This window comes from Taudactylus pleione, unplaced genomic scaffold (genome assembly GCF_031769625.1).
Source record: "Taudactylus pleione unplaced genomic scaffold, aTauple2 ptg000122l, whole genome shotgun sequence".
Lineage (NCBI taxonomy): Eukaryota > Metazoa > Chordata > Amphibia > Anura > Myobatrachidae > Taudactylus > Taudactylus pleione.
Genome location: NW_028284524.1, coordinates 6,556,429 through 6,578,753, shown reverse-complemented (window position 1 = coordinate 6,578,753; position 22,325 = coordinate 6,556,429). Strand labels below are relative to the sequence as shown.

The following is a 22,325-nucleotide window of genomic DNA, read 5'->3' as shown; positions in this document are numbered from 1 at the left end:
CAGCATTATGGGAGAGACGTGATGATGTCATGACGTCTGTCTCATTGCCCACTGCAGGAGCCGGACGGAAGTCCGGCTCTTGCAGTGGGTGCTGCAGCAGCCAATGAGAGTCTATCTGACTCTCATTGGCTGCTGTTTAACACACGCATCGCCGCCAGCGATGCGTGTGCTATGCACAGCCTGAGCCCGCCTCCTGGTGCTATTGGGCAAGCGCTCAGGGGGAGGGAACGGGCTCAGGTGTGCAGCAGAGGACCGGCGCTGGAAGCCTAGCGCCGGTCCTGTGTAAATGTGTAGCGCTGACCGCACTCACTGCGGTCGGCGCTACACTGGTGGATAACTAGGGCGGGCCGGATCATGGCCGGCGGCGCCCCCCCCGCACCGCCGGTCCCACGGCGCCCAGGGCACGCACCCTGCTCGACCTGCCCTAGTTACGCCACTGCATGGATTGCATGCTTGCTTTTTCTTTTATAAAGATTGGTATCAATAATTATAGTAAACATCCAGCAGTTGGAGTTTCATATATATACAATCTGATTGCCCTGTGTGAGTTTGTAAAGTACACTAAGGGAATCAGCATGGATCTCAATTGCAATTACGTATGCAGACTGAGTGATTGTTAGCCATTGATTATGCTTATGCACCGAACTGTGTGTGCATGGCAATTGCGCTGCAATTATGCACGCAGACAGGAATCCATCGCAGAGTGACAGACTGTAAGCGTTTTCGGTGTGGTGACGTGACGGAGAAGTTGTAGCAGAAATGCAGACGGGCCTGTCAGTTTAAACGCTGTTGCGTGGGCTTACATAAATTAGCCCCTGCATTGCCTACGCAGCTGGAGTACTCACTGCGTGCGACGAGACTTGCAATTTCTGCGACAGATCATACCTGCTATAATTGTGCGCGAGGGGCCGATGTGCTTCAATGTTACGATGTATATGCAGGGCTGAAAGTTATTACGGATGTGAGAAAGCAGTAGTTTGTGTCTCTATGCTGGCTAAGCTGTGGCAGGAATTAGCATATTTTTGCAGCCGCATTGTGTGCGATTACGCAGTTGCGATCACAATTGCGATCTGTGCTGAATCAGGCCCTAAGTGCAGCATTCCCACCTACTATAAACAATAGGATTGATGAACAGATGCCAGTTAAGGTCAAACGCTGGGGTATGACCCTTGACCTTTCTAGACCTGTACATCTATCTTTTTAAAGGTTGAACTCGCCTCGATAGACCTGTTTTACTACGTGGCATACACGTGTCTGTGCCCCCCCCCCCACCAAAAAAAAAATACGCATTTCTTTTACAACACGGTTACATTTGTTCCCAATGTCTTCTCATTATGATGCTGCCGTTAGTAAACATGCTTTAGTATATACTGAGTTACTGACATAAATCACAGTTCTGCTGTGCCGAGGTCTCCAGATAAGTAGGCGTGGCCTAGTGGTGGGTTTCCTCCCCCTGCTGCTACCACCATTATCCAGCCACACGTCCTCCTGGCGCACAGAGTTTCGGGGGCGTGGTCCGGGGCGTGGCGTAGCCCAGCCGGACTCCGCCCCCGTTAATAAGGTTGTTGACTGCTCCGGGTGGGAGTCACTTCTCACAGAGATCCGTCACACAGGCTCCGGTGAGATCTATCTAAACACTGCCAGCTCCTTCTTCGTAACCCTACAGAGCCGACAGCAACATGGTGAGCTGACATGCTGGGAGCTGTAGTGCGGGGGACGCTCAATGCAGTACTCCATGTAATAGTTTAATGGTTATGTTCTAAAACATCTGCACCTCTTAAAATATTTAGGTGCGTGCTGCACCCATGTGTGCTGTGTGAGAGGCGTACTTTGTGTTTTTGCAATGAGCCCAGACAGATTACGCTTTGTGCCCCTTATGGTAATGATGGGGTGCAGTTACCACCCCTGATTTCTGTTGTATTTTTAGCTGCGTGTTGGATCAGCCCTGTGACAGATGGGATGTAGGAGCTTTGTTAGAATCGGTGTCAGTGTGGGGGTCTCTGGCTGCAGCGGGTATTACACCCTGTGACATAGTAAGCTGGGAATGTGGCAGCTGCCTGGGGTTCTGGTAGTACAAGTTTACACAGTGCAGCCCCGTCTCCATTCATTGCAGTATTTCCTAATAATCTGTTACAACACAGTCTGGATGTATCGCCCCCCTCTTGGAATCCTCTGTAATACTGCAGCGCAAAGCATGTGACATTCAACTGCACAACTTAGGTTTCCATATATTTTGCACCATTTTTCATGAGTTAATTTAATTTTGGCATAAAAGAATGACAGCAATGATGGAGAATCGTACTTGCATTTAGGTGTGTGGTTAGGAGCTGTTGGAGGATGACAAGTAATGTGTAATATATAACATACACATATATCGCCCACATGATTCTGTAGATTACTAAACATAGGTTATTATGTTAATGTTACATTTACAGGTTAGCTTGTCAAGAAACACATGATACTTTGACCCTTTTTAAGACTTGTTTTTACATTTCCTCTTCAGAGATCTGCAGTGTGACTATTGCTTTATATGATACAGTTTTCATCTTAAGACAGAAATACTCACAACACTGCATTTATTGTGCTGTATTAGGTATATAGTTTGAAAGGGAATCTGCTCTTAATAACAATTTCTTACAGGAACTGTATTCCTGTCCATCTCACATACATAGACCGCTGGAATTACCCCAACAGGAGGTATAGGAACTTTTTCAGCTGTGTAAGGGTTATCATGTGATTTGTAGATTCCATTTTTCTAATAACTGGTTAATCAGCATGTTGTAGATGTATCATAGGAATATTTAATATAACATAATTATGTACCCAGTTTCAAAGCTGTGCAAAGCTGGCTCACCCTATACTACCAGCTCCCAAGTTAAAATCCTGTACAGTTCACATACTATGAAATTGACAGTACAGAGTGACATGTGGAATCACCTGTCACTGGGGAGCGCTCTCTGACGCAGCCCCCCTTCTCTAGGAGCACAGCTGCCTGCGCAGGGTCCTTTCCTAACTAGGTAATTGCACCCTGCGTATGGTTGGTGCAGGATGATTCTTCACTGAGCCTGTTTATCTTTGGCTTGTCACATGGAGAATTCCCAGCACCTGCCTGACACATATCCTATATTTACACAGACACATCAGTGTTGAAGCACATGGATAGGCTGCAGGGTAGCGTAAAGGCATGCCAGTGTGGGGCAGTGCTGTGGGTACCCAGTATTAGCTGTTGTGTTTGGGATCATTATACAAGTTTCCACGTATGTTGTCTGCAGGCTCTATTCAGCGTGGAAGCCTGCTGGAACAGATGGTCAGAGGAATGACAGGTTGCACTATTTTAAGTTGATAGATACATCCATACATGTGACTGATGTGTATTTGATACAAACACATACTTGCCTATGTTATCAAAAGAAGTGACAGCAATGACATCATGGGTGGGCCTAAGTGTTTGATGACGCTGAGGTGGGCTGGGCTTGATGACTTGATATGTGTCATTGTGCCATGTCCCTGAGGGCAGTTAACCCATCTGGGAGAATTGCCTGCTCACTCTGGACTCCTTAAAGTCTCGCAAGTAGCCCAACATTCTTCCAGACATTTCAGGAGAGTTGGCAAACATGAACACTTATTTATTCTCATCTTTTATTGATTTAGGGGTCATGGCGATTTTGCTATAGGCAGTACTGTGAGAACAGAAGTGCCTTGTAGCATTATAGCGGGGGTATGTACAGGTTACATCATATAATAATTCCACAAGATGAATACCCATAAATATTGCAGCATGTAAAAACAGCTTCTGCATCATTTCAGAAGTAAACAGGTGTTCTGACAGGTAAAACAGAACGAGGTGGTTTTGTTGAATGGAAGCATGATCTACACAGGAAAAAATGCTGCCAGCAAATATGTATTATGTATATAAGGTTTTATATAGTGTAATAGCATTGTAGGTTTAATGTCTTTTCACACCAGCAATTGGTGTGCATTACAGAGCCTTTTCATTTTTCCCAGCTAGGTTATATATCATTTGTAATATAAGGTTGTGCATGCATAGACTAGTAAATGCTGAAGGCCAGCAGTCTAGTCCTCATTTGAATGAAAGTGAGATTAGAATCACTGGACCATAGCACCCACTCATTCACCCAAACCTTAATGGTATTTCAGTTATGCCAGGATGCTTAATTACATTAATATTCAGTTTGTTCCATCTTATGGAAAGGTCAGAGTGCTGGCTGGGTCTACTGGTGTAAAGCTGTTATCCTGTCCATTCATTTGTGACTGATCACACTGTCCAGGGCTTAAGAAATAAAATGAAGCCCATTCATTGCCTCCTGAAACCATGTGACCCAGCTAACCACTCCCACATTTTCCTGAAGCCATACCCACTTTCAAACCTGCTCCACCCTTTTCTGGGTTTGCAAGTCAGTTGACTCCCCTGCTACTATTTGACTGCAATGATCCTTAGTAACATATATGTTGGGAGCTGTAGCTTGCAGGCTTTCTAAACCATTGCTACCCTTATAGCATATTATTGGAGACTTTCTAGTAGTTCAGTCTTATATTTTCAAGAGATAATATATTGAGATGGCTCAAGTTGTGTTTTCATCTGTGCATTATTGCCTCTGATCCTCCCTTTGTATCTCTAGTATATTTCCATGACAAAATCCAAGGACACCTTTACAAAAGGAAACTAATTGAAAATAAAAAATAAAACAATTTATATAGGCCTGGGCAGGGGCAGAACTACGGAGGCGCCGGGCGCCAGTCCGGAAGGGGCACCTCCTCTATTGCCCACAATATATTCACCCCACTTAGGTCTTTAAATATGTACCCGAAGTGTACCGTCACGGCTGTTCAATACATGGCACCTCTTCCCGGCACCTGAGAACCCACCTTAACCATATACTAGTGGTGGACTCTGTGTCAGACCATCAGTTGCAGCTTCCATCTATCTATAGCCTGTCCCTGGTCATTGATGACGCTACTCCTCAGCAGCATCTTGTGCCAGTGAGACACATTCAAAAAAGGGTGTTTTGGGGGGATATCCTGCAAATTTACTTTAGCAAATAGGCCTAATAAAAACAGTCACATATTCGAGGGTGGGGGGGCGGCACCAAATGATAACTTTCCTCCGAGCATCTGGGATGAACTTACGCCACTAGGCCTGGTAGTCCATGGCTCTCCAGCTGTTCTGGACCTAGCCATGCTGGAAATTTGTAATTCCTAAACAGATGGAGATCCAAATGCTGATAAAGGCTATGCCCATACCTATGCCTTTTGATTTGTAGCTGTACTTTGTGGTATATTGGCCGATCAATTGATCGGCCAATATATCTGGTGCCCGTCGGCCAGTGTGTACCAGCGATATGTCTGTGAACGTCGTCGTTCACGGACATATTGCATTGGCTGTGCTGCACAGCCGATGGACAGATACATCTGTCCATTGGCAAGTGTGTACGGGCGGTCTGCAGACTGCCTGTTAACATGCAGTTGTGGGCAGGGGACGGACACGCCCCCTGGCCAGCGGGACCAGCGGTTGCTTGGAAGATGATGGTTATTCTGTGTGTATGAACAACCATAATTTACAGATATATCTGCAGATCACTCGATCTGCAGATATATCTGCTAGGTACACGTGTACCCAGCATGACTCTCATGGTATGGGACCATGTTTCCTCTCTCATGGTGATGAAAGGAGTATTAGCTGCGCTGTTTCCTGTGACATTGTCATCAACAGCCCGATGCATTGCTTTTAAATAAGCAGAGGGGGAGCTAGACAAGGAGCAATGTCTACCAATTCCACTGCTCCCAAAGACTGAATAAGGGGAATGTCCCCTGGTCCAAACGGGTTGGGGGAGCAGATAGCTATATTATATAGGGGTTTATGTATCAAGCAGTGGAGAAGTTGCCCATAGCAACTAATCAGCTCCTACCAATTATTTTATAGACTGTACTTGACAAATGCTACTTCAAAGCTGATTGGTTGCTATGGACAACTTTTACACTGGTCCACTGCTTGATACATAAACCCCATAGTCTTAAATATCTGTCCCATAAGGGACATATGATACTAAAGGACATATTAGGCATACATATTTTTGAAATATGGGGCATATATCCTGGCTGTATGTAAAGCTTTATAGATTTATTCTGGCTTTGCAGTGGTGTGTGAGGCTTTATGGAGGTAACTGTCTATGGATGCATGTGAGTTCGAGTGTATATTGGCTATGTGGTGGTGTGTGACTATGTGGGGTATACTTGCTATGTGCTGGCCCGTTAGGCCACTGTACAGATGTGTCCTTGCTTATAGCGTCAATACACCATGCAGCGCGATATGCCTGGTGTGAGTGAGCCGCCAGATCTTGTGCAACTCTGCTAACGCCGGGCGTCTATTTTGCTGAAAATGCATCTAAGTCAGAATGCGATGCACCAGGAGACTGTGCTGATTAAATTGATGCAACACTTGTATATCTGTGTGCGACTAAAGGTGGCCATACACGGTGAGATTCAAAAGTTGGTCAGATCAGTTGTACGATTTCCCTTGAAAATTCTTCCCTTCAGATACAGGACGATTTGTATTTTAAATGCAACTATTTCACATAAGACCATATGATTTGATCAATCACATCACGTAATGTGTGTCAATTCCTACACGATCAGTTGAGATCTCTCTGCAAAACCATTTGATCTGCGATCCAACTAGACGACGACGGGGACGCGCATCGGGGTCGCAGAAGACTCAAAATACAACTATTTTTTCAAATGATTGGTCTGTCACCCTGTAGAAACTGCCCAAATCGTGTGATCAATCGTCCCGTGTATGGCCAGCATTAGTCTCTCAATCAGCATGCAAGGATGCAACAGCCGCAGTTTTTTTCCAATCCAAGTTCCGTTTACAGACCCGGTCACACAGATATACAAGTGTCGCTTATGTAGTTAGCCAGTGTATCTCCATATATACATTAACCTATGTGCTGACACATTAGGCTACTGTATACATGGAGATATACTGGCTATGTGCTGACACATTAGGCTACTGTATGCATGGAGATATACTGGCTATGTGCTGACACATTAGGCTACTGTATACATGGAGATATACTGGCTATGTGCTGACACATTAGGCTACTGTATACATGGAGATATACTGGCTATGTGCTGACACATTAGGCTACTGTATACATGGAGATATACTGGCTATGTGCTGACACATTAGGCTACTGTATACATGGAGATCTACTGGCTATGTGTATGTGTGCTTTTGCTATATAAAGTATAATGGCTGGATGCATGTGAGGCTATACAGGGTATGTGAAGGCTGTGTGTGTACATAATAATGATAGAATATTTTTGAGAGAGACTGCTGAATGCCTGGCTATATGAACTGAAGGCATTTGAAGGGACAAAGTCATCTGTTGTACACAGAATTATATTTGGACATACTTTGCACCTCCAATATTTACAATTTCAACGTGTATAATTTTTACCTTTTTTGTTTGCATACTTTACAGAATCATGCATGTTGGATGCATATTTCATTATCTTAATATAAAAGTCACTAATGCTGTAATAGTATGCTAATGTAAATTGTAAGAAGTGTTCTATAATTCATTACATAGTTATTTTTGCCATGTTTCAAGTTGGCAGATCCGATATTACACTGCACATTGACTTTGGCTTTTCAATGCAGTCATATTCTAAGATTTAGTACATTTGCACTTTGCCTACTGAGTGCAAAATCCCCACACACACACAAACCCTCTATGTACACTCAGATTTATTGCTTTCAACTGATATGGAAGACTGTAATAGTGCGCCTGCTGTTATGAGCTCCTAAAAGCTAATCATGTGTTAACTGTGAAAGGACGGAGAAACCTGCGTAATATTCGTTTGTGATGTATATGGCCCAGAGATGGTAGAAGCAAACGGAAAAGTGCAGGTGTATGAGGTTATTATAAGGTGACATGGCTTGCAATGCTGCTGCTGTTAGTTTATTAATAGTATGTAGGCTCATAACCCTTTTCCCTTCTTACAGTGTCACATGTCTGTGATTCCCCAGGGATGTATTTCCCCAGTAGCTTCCAAGTACAAGTGCTGGTATGGTACCCACAACACGTCTGGGACATGATCTAGTTATTTGAATGAAAAATTAATTCAGTATTTGCACACTGTCCTCTTTCACAGAAAGTGCATTTTGCATTGCAAGTCACTGACTTGAATCAATAATTAACTTAGATGTTAGACTTTTTTTCAACCAGATATTTTACAAAAATACCATTGAATGTCAGGTTTTAAAGGTAATTGTTTAATTTCATATCAGATCTGATGATTATAGGTCCTTACACCAGGGCCACAACTAGGGGGGGGGGGGGCTGGAGGTGCTGGTGCGCCACTGCACCTGCCGCCAGTGTCCACCGGCCCGGCAAGCCAGACGCCCACTGAGATTTTATTCCCAGCAGGCGCCCGGCTTTTTCCCTGCAGCGCCGCGGTAGCCGGAGACTGGAGTTCTCTCCTGAACTCCAGCTTACGGCTCTCCCCACGGGCACTATGGGAGTGACGTCATGACTTCTCTCCCATAGTTCTAAGGAGCAGACGGGCGGACCAGACAGCGGCGGACGTAGGAGAGGGGTTTAAGGTAAATAATGTGTTTGGGGTTTTTTTTGTGTGTGTGTGTGTAAGCGGCACTACTACAGGGGCATTACAATGGGGCCATTAATGTATGGGCACTACTACAGGGGGCATTACTATAGGGGCACTGCTGCAGGGGGCATTACTATGGGGAAATTACCAGGGGGGGCGCGCAAATTACTGTCTTGACCCGGGTGACAAAAATCCTAGTTTTGGCTCTGCTTACACAAATCTGTTGTAGATGGCTTTAAGACCACTTCACCCATCTTGGTTCCACTTAGTTCATTCCATTTGTGCAATTATAATAGCACAGAGCAGTGCAAGTGGCTCACAATTCCCTGTACTGCATTCCACATGTAGAGATTATACCTTCTAATCCTGCCTCCAAAGTGAGGTTATTAAAAGTTCCAAGTCCACGATTGTTTGCTGTGAGTAACTTAATTCAGCCAGTTATATAACCCTGGACTGAACTGCAATGTCATCTTCCTACACGGTAACAGATCATCAGCGCCAAAATGCCAAGATCTGTTTATGACTTTTTGTGAAATGTAAATGAGTCTGGGACTTTGTCATAGGCAGAATAGGTCCTGTTTGTTTTTGTTTTTTTTATTAATGCAGGATTTAAATTGACTGTTAAGAAAAATTACTGAGAAAAAAAGTTTTCAACCAGAAAATCTTTATAGACTAGATTAAGTTTGCATTTTGTCCTGAAATTAATCTGCATGGAATATCATTAGATACATTGTAACTTGTTTAAGAAACATATTTTGCATTTTGTTTTGAAGTCTGACCACATGCTGTAACTCTTGTAGAACTCTGTAGGGCGAGGCATTCAATGTCAGATGCAATTAACGCAGTTGCCCTTAGGAGAGGGTGTAGAGTCCTGTTCTACAGGTTTGAGGCGGGGGCGTACTTGTGTCAATACTGGATCTTAAGATCACCAGACTGCGCAGATAACACTGCATAATATAAGTGGCCCATTCATCTGTAATCACTGTCGCACATTGGCTGCTTTTTTGTATGATTCCATTGCTATTCTCCATCCAACCATGTGATGCACCTGTAGTGCTGTTGTATGCTTAATATCACATTGTACAGAGTTTGGGAACTTGTCACTTTGGTTAAAGTGAGATTGTTCAGACGGTAGAGGACAATTTCATTGTTTGACTATGTAGTAATGGAGTTTTCAAATTTATTTTATTTTTTTTTATTTTTTTTTTGTGCATTGAGACTATTATTCATGGTTGGATTTATCCACCTGACTAGGTCTTAAGGTAGGTACACACCTGAAAGATGATGGCCATTCATACACCTTCAACAACCATCATCTATCCGGCAGCTGCGGGTCCTGCTGGCAGGGAGGCGGCGGCCGGGTGGGGACGCCCTCCTCCCCACGGCTGCGTGTGTGTGTGTACAGGCGGTCTGCAGACTTATCTGTCCATCAGCCAATGCGATATGTCTGTGAACGACGCGGTTCACAGACATATCACCTGTACACACTGGCCGACGGCCAGTATATATATTGGCTGATCAATTGATCGGCCGGTGTGTACCCAGCATTACTCTCTCTGTCTAATTGACTTGGCCATGAGGCCAAGTTTGGAATGTTGTTTTGTTTTTAATACAAGTTTTTGACACACAAAAGAAGAAAAATCCAACAAATAGAGTAGGTTAGCACAGATCTCAAAAGAGGAAGGAATATACAGTGATTGATAGTCATGAACTTGAATGTAGGTTAATGGACCTATGTATCAAAGGTTGATAAGAGATAAAATTATTAGCCAATCGGCTCCTGTCATTTTTTTAAACACAGCCTATAAAATGTAAGTTAGAAGCTGATTGGTTGGTGATTTATATCTCGCCATTTTCTCTCTCATCAAGCTTTGATACATAGGCCCCTAAATCCAAAATAATTAATGAATGTAACACAGCAGTGTTCTCCACAGAAATTCCCCGAAGCTGGACAGCACCAAGAGGCATTCGGGGGCGAGTCCAGGTCCAGGCAGCCTGCCTCTAGTGCAGGGTGGGCTGGAACCATGGTGGAGGGGGCTGCCGGGATCCTCCGTCCGTTGCTTACAAAACTCCCGTATCAAACCCTCCTGCTAAGTGGAGTGCCCTTTAAAAAGGCCCTGGTGAGAGCACCTCAGAGCAATATAACTAACCAGGAGTAATATATTAATGGACTTCCATAACATGTCTCAGAGGTAACCATTCAGAATCGCAGTCTGACAATGCAATGCAAGAAATACAGTAATGATCATAGTAAGACATTAAGAGAAAGTTGTCAGCTGGAAGCTGCATTTCAGAGGTAGTTTCCTCTCTGGTGACAGAGGGCCTCATTCAGAGATGTACACTAATGCATCTGCGTTTGCATGGAACGCAGCTGCGAAAATATGCTAATGTTTCCAAAGCCTACCCGAGCACAGGGGCGCCCACTGCTGCCTTCTCATATCTGTCCGACGACGTACAACAACATAAACATCTGTAACATTGAGGCAGATTGGCCAGCATATGCGGCAAGTCTGACCAGCCGCAAACACTGCAGCCCTCATGATACGCAGAGAGCTCTCATGCTGTGAAGGAGATCGCAATGGCTATTAAACGGACAGACTCCTGCGTTCACCTAGCCATTACCTCCCGCTGACTACCTGTCACTCACTGTGTGAACGGATCCTCTGTGCTGGTGTAATCGCAAAACAATCGCTGAGCGTGCACAGTGTGACTTACTCGCATGCGCAGTGGCAAGCAATCGCTCAATTTGCGTAAATATTAGGTTTGCGTACATTTCTGAATCGGACCCAGAGTTTGTATGTAAGATAAGGGGTGGATGCCCTTTTTGTGGTTATGAAATTATCAATAAGTTGTCTGCAGAAGCAGAAATCTATTTTAATGGTTGGCTATGGAGATCCTCTGCCAACCTGACATTTTCTAAATTTCTGAGTAACTGGTCTATATCTAAATTGAAAAATAAGGATAAGTGTTTGACAAACATAGAGAAATCCATGTTTGCCAAAACGCTGACAGTAGAAAATTCTTATTAAGTGGGACCAATAAACTCTGTCAACCACTTTCTGATAGTCGCAACTAACACTATATTTTGAGGTTCATGAGCCTGGTGCATTTGAATCATTACTGCAATGAGTGTTCTAATATTATGAACAAAATGCCAGCCTTTAATATATCCCGTTTGGACAGGATGAGTAGGTGAAGGCAAGCTCTTTTGTAAACGTTTTGCCATCATCTTTAAAAAAAAAGAAATAAATAAATCTTTATATCCTGGTTTAAGAGGGAGAGATAGGGCGATAGGAAGTTACTAGGGCAGGATCCCTGTTTGGTTTGGGAAGACCAATGGTGCGCATGGCCGGCATAGGTCCCTGTTACGTCATGCCTGAAGGGGTCCGTCTACTCTAGGAAGTAGGACGCTCTGCGCAGCTCCACAGGAGCCGAAGCTCCAGTTGGCAGTGCTATAGGCTGCAGGGTGCAGGCAGTTCCAGACCCTGCAAGCCACATGCAGGCGGTGTGGGGTAGCAAAAAGTTCTGCGCCCATGGCCCTATGCAATGGTATTGCTTGCACATCCATAGTTACAGCCCTGATATTATATGGGCGGTATTTTAAGGTTCTGTTTTTTTTTGGGGGGGGGGGCGCCATTACCATTTAAAATACAATTTATAGAGCGTGACTAATGGGTAATATTTGGGAGTAACAATTTGTATTAGTCTGCGTTCAAGCCGTTTGGCCCAGGTATCTTCCTTATGGGCAGTGAATTAATGACTGCCTGGACTTCAACTTCCATTGTTGGGCCAATAAGATGGGCACGATCACACTCCCTAAGTTAGCATAGGGATTGTCAGAGCATACACATTGGTTATACAGGTTGAGTCTCCCATATGCAAATATTCTGAAACACTGAATATTCCGAAATACGGAATATTTTTAGCATGACTGAGATAGTGAAACCTTTGCTTTTTGATGGTTCAATGAACACAAACTTTGTTTAAGGCACAAATTATTAAAAATAAAGTATAAAATTACCTATAGGCTGTGCGTATATGAAATATAAATGAATTTCATGTAAGTACACAAACTTTGAGCCAAAAAAATATTGAAAATATTGTATAAAATTACCTTCTGGCTGTGTGTATAAGTTGTATATGAATCATAATTGCATTCTGTGTTTTAGATTTGGGCCCTAATCTTAAGACATTTAAATATTAAAAGCAAATATTCCAAAATACGGAATATTCCGATATCCAAAATACCCCTGGTCCCAAGCATTTTGAATATGGGAGACTCAACCTGTAGTACATTTTTTTTCAATCAGTGAGTTGTGAGATCCGATAGATTGTCTAGTACGTCTATTCACTAGACAATCTAAGTACCCCTTGTTGCTCAGTCGAGTATGATGTTGCCTTAAATTCTTTTAATCCAGTTACTCTGAAAAAGATTTTGATCATTTCTCCTCCAATGAGTAGCCTGCAGCAATACTACATCGGGATGGAACTTTTTCAATTCCAGAGTCCTATAGTTCCTACAGACAGAGCAACTTTTTATCAAGAAGTGAGGAGATGATAAATTTATCTAAAATCTCTTGAGCTTTTTGAAGAGAATAAGAACTATAGTGAGATAAATCCCGCACAAGGGCCCTGATTCAGAGCCGCTCGTAAGCGGCCGCTCGTTCGTTCTGACCGATGTTCGCACATCTGCGCATGCGTACGGATTTTAATAAGCATGCGCGAACCAGTCAGTGCGGCCGAAAATCGTTTGTTCGCTATATAGCGAATGCCTGCTATTTCGAGTGACAGAAGGAGGCGTATGTGGGTGGTAACAGGGGAAGGTGCTTGAAAACGGGGGGGTGGAATTCGAACGCAGGCGTGCTTAAAGGTCAAAACGGGCGTTTTAAGGGAGTGCATAATTAATACAGCAGCGTCATTGACCACGTCACTTGGTTTTTTTGTACTCAGAACTGCTCGCAAAATAGCGGTTGAAAAAACCAGCCACAAGAATAGCGAGCAGTTAATACGCTGTTCGAGGTACTCGATTAATCTAATAAATAGCGGACATGACGTATGGTGCGAGCGGCAAGGGGGCGTATTTTTCAAAATTACAACCGCAAGTTTTGCTCGCTCGTTCAGACTTAGAGGCGTGAACAAACCGCAATTAGCGAACGGTTCATTTGAATAGCCACCCCTTGTTTTAGAACGAACGACCGCAAATAGCGAGCGGCTCTGAATGAGGGCCAATGTCTGTAATCTCTTCTCCGGATGAAGAAGTAGGAGAGTGAGGGATCCAGGAGTAGGAGGGCCTTTCTCCTTATACTTAGCTGTATGACCCACTCTTGGACGCCTTTTTGTTTAGTGATACATTTCTCCATAATATAGAGGAGGCCACTGCTGATGACTATGACACAATAATGTGGATGGTAAAGACAAATGTTGGTAAATAGTTATGGGAGACCGGAAATGGACCGTGAAAGCAGGTAACAAGTAGTAAATGGTGAACTTCCTGTCTGTGGTTGTCTATTGCAAGATCTGACTGGCAGAGTGAAGTAAAAACAGGTAGTTCTTCTCTGCAATTAAAGTAAATAAAAACTGGGGGCACTGGTGCGTGAAGGTAGGAAAGTCAAAGCCAAAACAAACAATAAAAGTTTTACAAGTCTACTGTTCCACTACTGTAGGACACATCCACACTGTAACATAAAGATAAGGAGGCAGGTAATGTCCCCATCTGAGGACCAAGCGACTGCCACTTTCCTGCAGCAGAGGGTGTAGTGTCCTGATATATGGAATGCAGGGGATTTCTTCCCACTGGGGAAGCTTGTCAGTTGTCAAACCCTATGTGCAGGTGGGAGACTTGGAGGTCTATTTACTAAGCAGTGTTAGGAGACAACATGAAAGGAAGATGAGGTACCAGCCAATCCGCTCCCAACTGCCATTTTTCAAACACAGCCTGTGACATGGCAGTTAGGAGCTGATCGGTGATAAGGTACCAGCCAATCAGCTCCTAACTGCCATGTCACAGGCTGTGTTTGAAAAATTACAGTTGGGAGCTGATTGGCTGGTACCTTATCTCCTTTCACTTTGTCTCGTAACACTGCTTAGTAAATAGACCCCTTGGTAGCTGTTTATGTTGCCTGGCATAGTCATTGTTGCCTGGACTCCCTTGGGCAGGGTGGCCTCAGTGTCCAACAGGGGTGGAAGGTGCCGGCGTCTAGGCAGGTTGGGCTAGGAGCAGTGACCACTGGATTGGAGGCTGGGCGGCAGGATGGTAAGCTGCACCGGGCAGGTGAGCCACAGTTCCAGCTACATAACTGGAACACTCTGTGCAAGGGAGAACCGAGGCCAGTGGGGTAACCGCTGCAGCCATCCCACGGAAGCAGAGCAGTGTGGGGGATGGTGGGCAAGATTGCTACCACTACTCAATGTGTGGACCTGCGATCAGGGCTTCCACGGTAAAGACATGGTGCATTGAGCCGGAGGTAAGCTGGTCTCTTACTAGAGGTTGCTCCACGTCCAACACTTTCGGCCTGATGTAAGTTGGTAACATGGAGATCTGGAAGAGTTTAAAGAAAAAAATTTAATTGGCCCGCCTTCAGAAGTAGGAATGGCTTCTGTTAAAGGGTCGAACATATTGACAAGCTATGTTCTCTTGAAGCTGGGTTCAACGCACACTTTATATTTGATATTGTATGAAGCTGTGCATCCTGCCTCACTGCAAGTGCGCTGCAAATGGCTATGAGACCTTTTAAGGTGGGTTCACATCAGACGACCCACAATGCGACGGACGATCCAGCAGATCCACAATGCGACAGATGACATATCGTGCGGTCCGTACACACCGCACAATCTGGTGAACGGCCACACGATATGCTCTTCACCAGCTGCATCCAAATGCATGGGGTCGTCTGTCTCATTGTCCGATTGAACTGTGTGTAGGGCCAACCATACGATGCGCCTGACTACCAAATGGGAGCGCGCATGGCCCGACATACACATTAGCCGATTTTGATGATATGTAGGACCAATCTGTCAGATTGGCTGAAATATCGTCTGTGTACCCACCTTTAGACTTCAAAAGACTTTTTCTAAGGTGAATAGGACATTTTATGTATTTCTATGTTTAATTGGCATGCATCTTCAGTTTAGTGATCCATAAATACAAATACAAACTGAGGGCCTGATTCATTTCCGATCGCAACTGCGATTACGCATGCAATCGGCCGATTGTTGTGTACAGGCTTGCCAGTGCGTTTGAACGCCGTTATAGGGGTATACAGTCGGGATGCCGACGGTCTAAATGCCGACCGTCGGCATCCTGACTGTCTAATCCCGGCAAGGGTCTGATGACAGGCGTTGAAATCCCGACTCCTGTCATTTTACGTACGCCGGGAGCCCGGTGTCCCGATCGAAGGTAAGCCGGGCGTGGACAGCAGCGGCAGGGTAGGGGCTCCCGGGGGGGACTTGGGGTTAGACAGCCACTTGGGAGGGTTAGCGGAAGGGGGGGGTTAGGGATAGGTACCCCCGGGGGCAGGTTAGGGTTAGCCTTCCTCCCCCTCACCCCTGCCCCCGTGATACTTAGGATCAGGTAGCGGGGAAGGGGGGGGTTAGACATTTGGGGGGGAAGTTTGGTTTAGGCACACCTAAGGGAGGGTTGGGGTTACGTTAGTTTATACTTGCCTTTAGTGCAGTTGGGATCTTCACTGGTGCCGGTCTTCTGGCGTTGGGATTGGTAAATCATACCGATCCCGTTATAGGGGCGTGCATAAATTGGCCTCTGCGATGCCATACGTATCTTGGATTTTCACTATGTGCGATGAGGTTAGCAATTTCTGAGTAAGGTCAGACCTTGTGCAAGTGTCCTTGAGGCTCCGATGGTACTCTGTTACCGATGGTTTTGCAGACTTGCAAAGTATTATGGATGTGTGTAAGGTACAGTGGGCATCCTTATGTTAGGCTGCGATGGCATTGCGATAGCATTCATTAGCATATTTTTGCAGTGGGACTGCGAGCATAATCGCAGCTGCGATCCGTAATGAATCGGGACATTGGAGTTCCAGAATTTGTTGTTGGGTTCCACTGATTGGCAAATAATTCAGTGTTTTCCCAGAAAATCTTGCCAGCCGGGTGGCATCAAGAAGTAGTCGGATGGAGGCCTTTGCAATAATTAATCCTGCCCTTCTATTGATTTAAACTTGATTTACATTTTTATATATTCTTCTTCTCTTGTTAGAGACCCAGTTATCTGCAGCTTTTTTATAATCAAAGTCTGTAGGATCTGGTCCCACTAGTGAAATCGGTATCGGATTATTTAGTGTGCTCTGCTTCATGCCATTTCTTAAACCGGTTTCAATTATGGGTAACAGCTGGCTGAACATAGATATCATTTTTTTTTTTTTTTTTTTAACAGCGCCCAGTTACTGCCCAATTGCTCTTTGGATACAGCCAGACCCACCTGTTGGCTGGACACAGATCGCAGCACTGCCCATTTACTGCACAATTGCTTTTCAGACAAAATATATTTATTTTTTTATACACCTCACCCAGATACAACCCCACTTGCTGCATAGACAGAAGGCCCCCCAGTAACAAGTGGACGCAGGAGGACCACTCTCTTCACTGGCAACCCTGCCCTTCCTTTTTATACAAGGGGAGGTATCTTCTCTCCTCACCACTCTGAGATTCCCGGTAATGACGCGGCCGAAAGTCACACTGCTCTGACTTTTCTATATGAGACATCAGTGCAGTGTGACTTTCGGCTGCGTTACTGTGCCAGGTACCAGGGGTCAGTGCAGTGCGACTTATAAGGTGCGTACACACTAGGCGATCAGGAAAGACAGTACGATTACGACATCGTAATCATACCGTCGTTCCTGATCCCCTGTAGTGTCTGCACTGAACGATCAGTCGTTCAGTGCAGGCACTGTCCATCATTCCTGAACATGCCAATCTGTCGTTATCGTCAGATTATGCTGCATGTTCAGGCGATGGACAATGTCGGAAACTACCAGCGGGAGTGCGCATCGCTGGTCTTTTCCGACATAAAAGTGCACGATTTGTGCACAATTACTGAGCGATTGTACGATTACGATGTCGTAATCGTGCAGTCGCTCAGTAATATCGCCCAGTGTGTACCCACCATTAGCCACGTCACAATGCTGGACGGCAGGTGATTTTTTGCTGGGTGGACCACCCAACAAATAAAGCATGGGAACAACCCTGAATAGGAAACACATTCTATTGGAGACTGCCTCTCTTAAGAGCCCAGAACACTATTGTGATTGGGGCACCAGAAGCGCAGAACATTTGTGTTTGTTTGAGCCGCCGCTATAAAAACTCTTTAGAGACATCTGTTCATTGTTTTTGAATTATAAAAACTGTTAGTGTTTGTCTGTTTTATATTTTGCTCTCTCAAAGTAGTCAGCACAGTACTGTGTTTTAGTGGTGGCAACGAGATTTACACGCGCATACCTTGTTCTTGTCTCTCTTTTTTTTAAAACCTTATAAAGAAAGTGACATCAGTAAACATTGAAGTTGCTAACATGGCAGCGTGTTTAGATCTGGGCAGCTTTTTCCATGGGACGATTTTCTTAGATATTGCATAAAGAAGGGACCTATGAGGTCAAGACTCCTTTATAACGTTATTCCATTTGTGATGTGTTTTGTCTGCAGAGAGAATGCATTTCTGTACACGTGGGTCAGGCTGGAGTCCAGATGGGCAATGCATGCTGGGAGCTGTACTGCCTGGAACATGGGATTCAGCCGAATGGACAGATGCCCAGTGACAAAACCATTGGTGGAGGAGACGATTCCTTTACTACATTTTTTAGCGAAACTGGGGCTGGTAAACACGTTCCCCGCGCTGTGTTTGTGGACCTGGAGCCCACTGTGATTGGTGAGTATTGTTGTAGTTGGATTGCAGAATACATGGAATTCCCTATGGCAATATTAAATACACATTCTTTCATATTCATATATTTATTTTTTCTCCCCGTTTGTGGGACATCCCAGTATTGTTAACTGGTGGTAGTGGTAGGAAATTGGGTTAAATCATTAAAAAGATAAACATTTCTTTACTGACGGCTTAGGCTTTGATAATGAGGCTAAATATATTGTCTTTATAAATTATGTCTTATTTCATGGACCTTATACAAATAATTATCAGATTAACCAGCAGATGTTTGATTATATATTGTATTACTTGTTTTATGTCATTGTGTACTAACGATGTCCTCCCTGTACTGCGCTATATTCTAGATGAGGTGCGGACTGGTATTTACCGTCAACTCTTCCACCCGGAACAGCTCATTAGTGGCAAGGAAGATGCAGCCAATAACTATGCCCGAGGCCATTATACCATTGGGAAGGAGATCATTGACTCTGTTCTGGACAGAATCCGAAAGCTGGTATGTAATGTAATACATCTACTAGTGACCCGTCCTAGCTTCCTAAGGTAGCAGTTTTTGAATTTACGACGATAGTCTTTTTTTAACTGAGTTCTTATAAGATTGACTTGTAGAAGATATTAGTCGTTTCTCCTCCTGACGTCACGAAAAGATCTATTTTTGCTGCCCACGTAAAGTTGTCCATGAGCAAAACAGTCTCCACTTAGGTAATCTCCAGCCGTTATACAATCGAGAAGTCGGCTTCCCGACTGCTTTATCCCGCCGTGGGATAAATGACCGGCGTCTATCTAGACGACGCTCATTTCCCCGATGACGGGAGACAGGCGCCCGGCATCCCGATCGAGCGGACAGCCGCGGGGGGGAGAGTTAGGTTAGGGTACCTGGGGGGGGACTTGGGGTTAGGCACCCCTCCGGGAGACTTAGGTTTAGGCAGCGAGGAAGGGGGGGGTTAGGGTTAGGCACAGGGGGGGGAGGTTAGGGTTAGGCACCCCTAAGGAGGGTTAGGGGGGGTTAGGTTAGATTAGACAATACTTACCTTACCACGATCGGGATTTCCAGCGCTGTCGGGCTTCCGCTGCCGGGCTCTGCTGTTTTGTCGGGCTTCCGCTGCCGGGAATCGAACTCCTGGCCATGCAGCAGCCGGGATATCATACCGATTCCCTCCAGCCACATTAAGTGTCTGTCCCTGTGCTTTATTTGTTGTAATGCCGGAGCAGACTCTTACCAGGAATTGGACTTGTTTCACATTAAAGAATAATTTTTCATATAAATCAGTTGTTCTCAAACTCTGTCCTCAGAACCCCCCCCACACAGTTCACGTTTTGCAAGTCACCCAGCAGGTGAACAGGTGTAATCATTACTCACTGACACATTTTAAAAGGTCCACAGGTGGAGCTAATTATTTCACTTGATTCAGTGTGGAGACCTGGAAAACATGCACTGTTTGGGGTCCTGAGGACCGAGTTTGAGAACCTGTGATATAAATGAAATGGGAACGGTAAAAAAAGGGAAAAACTGAAATTTTGTATCAGTAAATGGCTTACATCAACTTTTCTGGAGAAACCGGATAGTACGTTTCAATCTCTACATATAAAATGAAGTCCATCGTTGTGATATATCTATAACAGTTTAGGCAGCGTAAGTCAAGAAAGCGCTCAGACGTCCTTCTTCTTTTTTTTTTTTTTCTTTTTTTTTCTTCATTGACTTGCTTCACTAAAGTAGTCGCTGCTCGGCTCCCTTTTGTCATACATTAATGTTTCATACACCTAAACATTTCTTGACAAATGCTCTAAAGAATAGTGAAAACTGCAATTAAATCCGTCCAGGGGTTCTCAAGATTAAGAGAAACGGACAGACGCCTACGATGGACTTTATTTTATACTATGTATAGATATATTTCCTGAGATTTACTTTCTGGGCCATCCAGGAATGACCAGTATCATTAGAATTCAGCATCAGGTATTTGAAATGAACCCAACCATGTAGGAAATGGCTTTACATTCAAATTTTATTACACCAAGATATTTTTCACCTCAACAAACCTTCAGCTTTGAAGCAAATAATGGATAATAGCTCTGTAAACATATACTTTGTGCGATCATCACAATAGTTACCAGTTAAACTAATGACTTCTCCAGCTATAGCTTGTGGTTAATATTTTTTTTTTTATATTTTCCCTTCCAGTCCGACCAGTGTACCGGTTTGCAGGGATTTTTGGTCTTCCACAGTTTTGGTGGTGGCACCGGCTCTGGTTTTACATCCCTCTTGATGGAAAGGCTTTCTGTTGATTATGGCAAGAAATCCAAGCTAGAATTCTCCATCTATCCTGCACCTCAGGTTTCCACAGCTGTGGTTGAACCCTACAACGCCATCCTCACCACCCATACCACTCTGGAGCACTCAGACTGTGCCTTCATGGTGGACAACGAAGCAATTTATGACATCTGTCGCAGGAACCTGGACATTGAGCGCCCAACATATACCAACCTTAACAGACTTATCAGTCAGATCGTATCTTCAATCACAGCCTCCCTCAGGTTTGATGGAGCTCTGAATGTGGACTTGACAGAGTTCCAGACCAACCTGGTGCCCTACCCCCGTATCCACTTCCCCCTGGCCACCTATGCCCCTGTTATCTCTGCAGAGAAAGCTTACCATGAGCAGCTCTCTGTGTCTGAGATCACTAATTCTTGCTTTGAACCATCTAACCAGATGGTGAAATGCGACCCCAGGCATGGAAAATATATGGCTTGCTGCCTTCTGTACCGTGGCGATGTGGTTCCTAAGGACGTCAATGCCGCTATTGCTGCCATCAAGACCAAGCGCTCCATTCAGTTTGTGGACTGGTGCCCAACAGGCTTTAAGGTTGGTATTAACTACCAACCGCCAACAGCAGTTCCTGGTGGAGACCTGGCCAAGGTGCAGCGAGCTGTGTGCATGTTGAGTAACACCACCGCCATTGCTGAGGCCTGGGCTCGTCTGGACCACAAGTTTGACCTGATGTATGCCAAGCGTGCCTTTGTGCACTGGTATGTAGGGGAGGGTATGGAGGAGGGAGAGTTCTCTGAGGCCCGGGAGGACATGGCTGCCCTGGAGAAGGATTATGAAGAGGTTGGGATAGACTCTTATGAAGAGGAAGATGTAGAGGAGTAAACATTGTCCTGAGTCATAATTTTATGTTGTTGCATAAGTTTGAGGATACAATTGTCGTGTCCTCACACTGGGCCTTTTAAACAATAAAGTCAAAGTTGAAAATTTTACATTGCGAATCTAACTCTTTTTATTAGACTATGTGACCAAGGTAACAGCATGTAGTCTAATGAAATGCACAATATTACTATTGCTCTGTAGTAGCATTCCAGCACTTAATGCACCTCAACTGTATCTAATTATATGGCTGTTACTCTTTTCTTCAACATATCCACCAGCATTTCCCTTCACCCAGAAGAGTGGGTCATTGTAAAAACTTGACTTCAGATGAGAGCTGGAAGCCAAGTATAGGAACGCAGAGTCATTGGAGCTTACACACATGTCAGAGATGCAGCAGATGAGGGAAAGGGTGACCGCCCGAAATAGACACAGGGGAGGGTCAGAAATGTGAAAGGCTACTTATCGCATCACATATCAGATGTGGCTGTGATGGGATCAGTTTCATGGAGGAAGAATGGTGTTCTCCTTTAGTGCTTACATGTTCTCACTGAATCCTTCCCACACAACTCCCCACTATTATGTATGAGATGTGGAACTATGGTTTAAGGGGATAGTCATCACATGGTGTTGGGGTGGTTGAAGTGAGTTTTATGT

At 44.6% G+C, this 22,325-nt stretch overlaps 1 protein-coding gene across 1 annotated transcript; it reads left to right on the top strand.

Annotated features, from left to right (window-relative positions):
* The first annotated feature begins 1,572 nt into the window (after positions 1-1,572).
* LOC148524031 (tubulin alpha chain) lies at positions 1,573-21,781 on the top strand. The gene is made up of 4 exons (XM_088472319.1): positions 1,573-1,682; positions 18,289-18,511; positions 18,874-19,022; positions 20,706-21,781. Exons 1-4 carry the CDS (start codon positions 1,680-1,682, stop codon positions 21,672-21,674), a joined length of 1,344 nt encoding a protein of 447 aa, XP_088328445.1. The 5' UTR covers positions 1,573-1,679; the 3' UTR covers positions 21,675-21,781.
* The last annotated feature ends 544 nt before the right edge of the window (positions 21,782-22,325 follow it).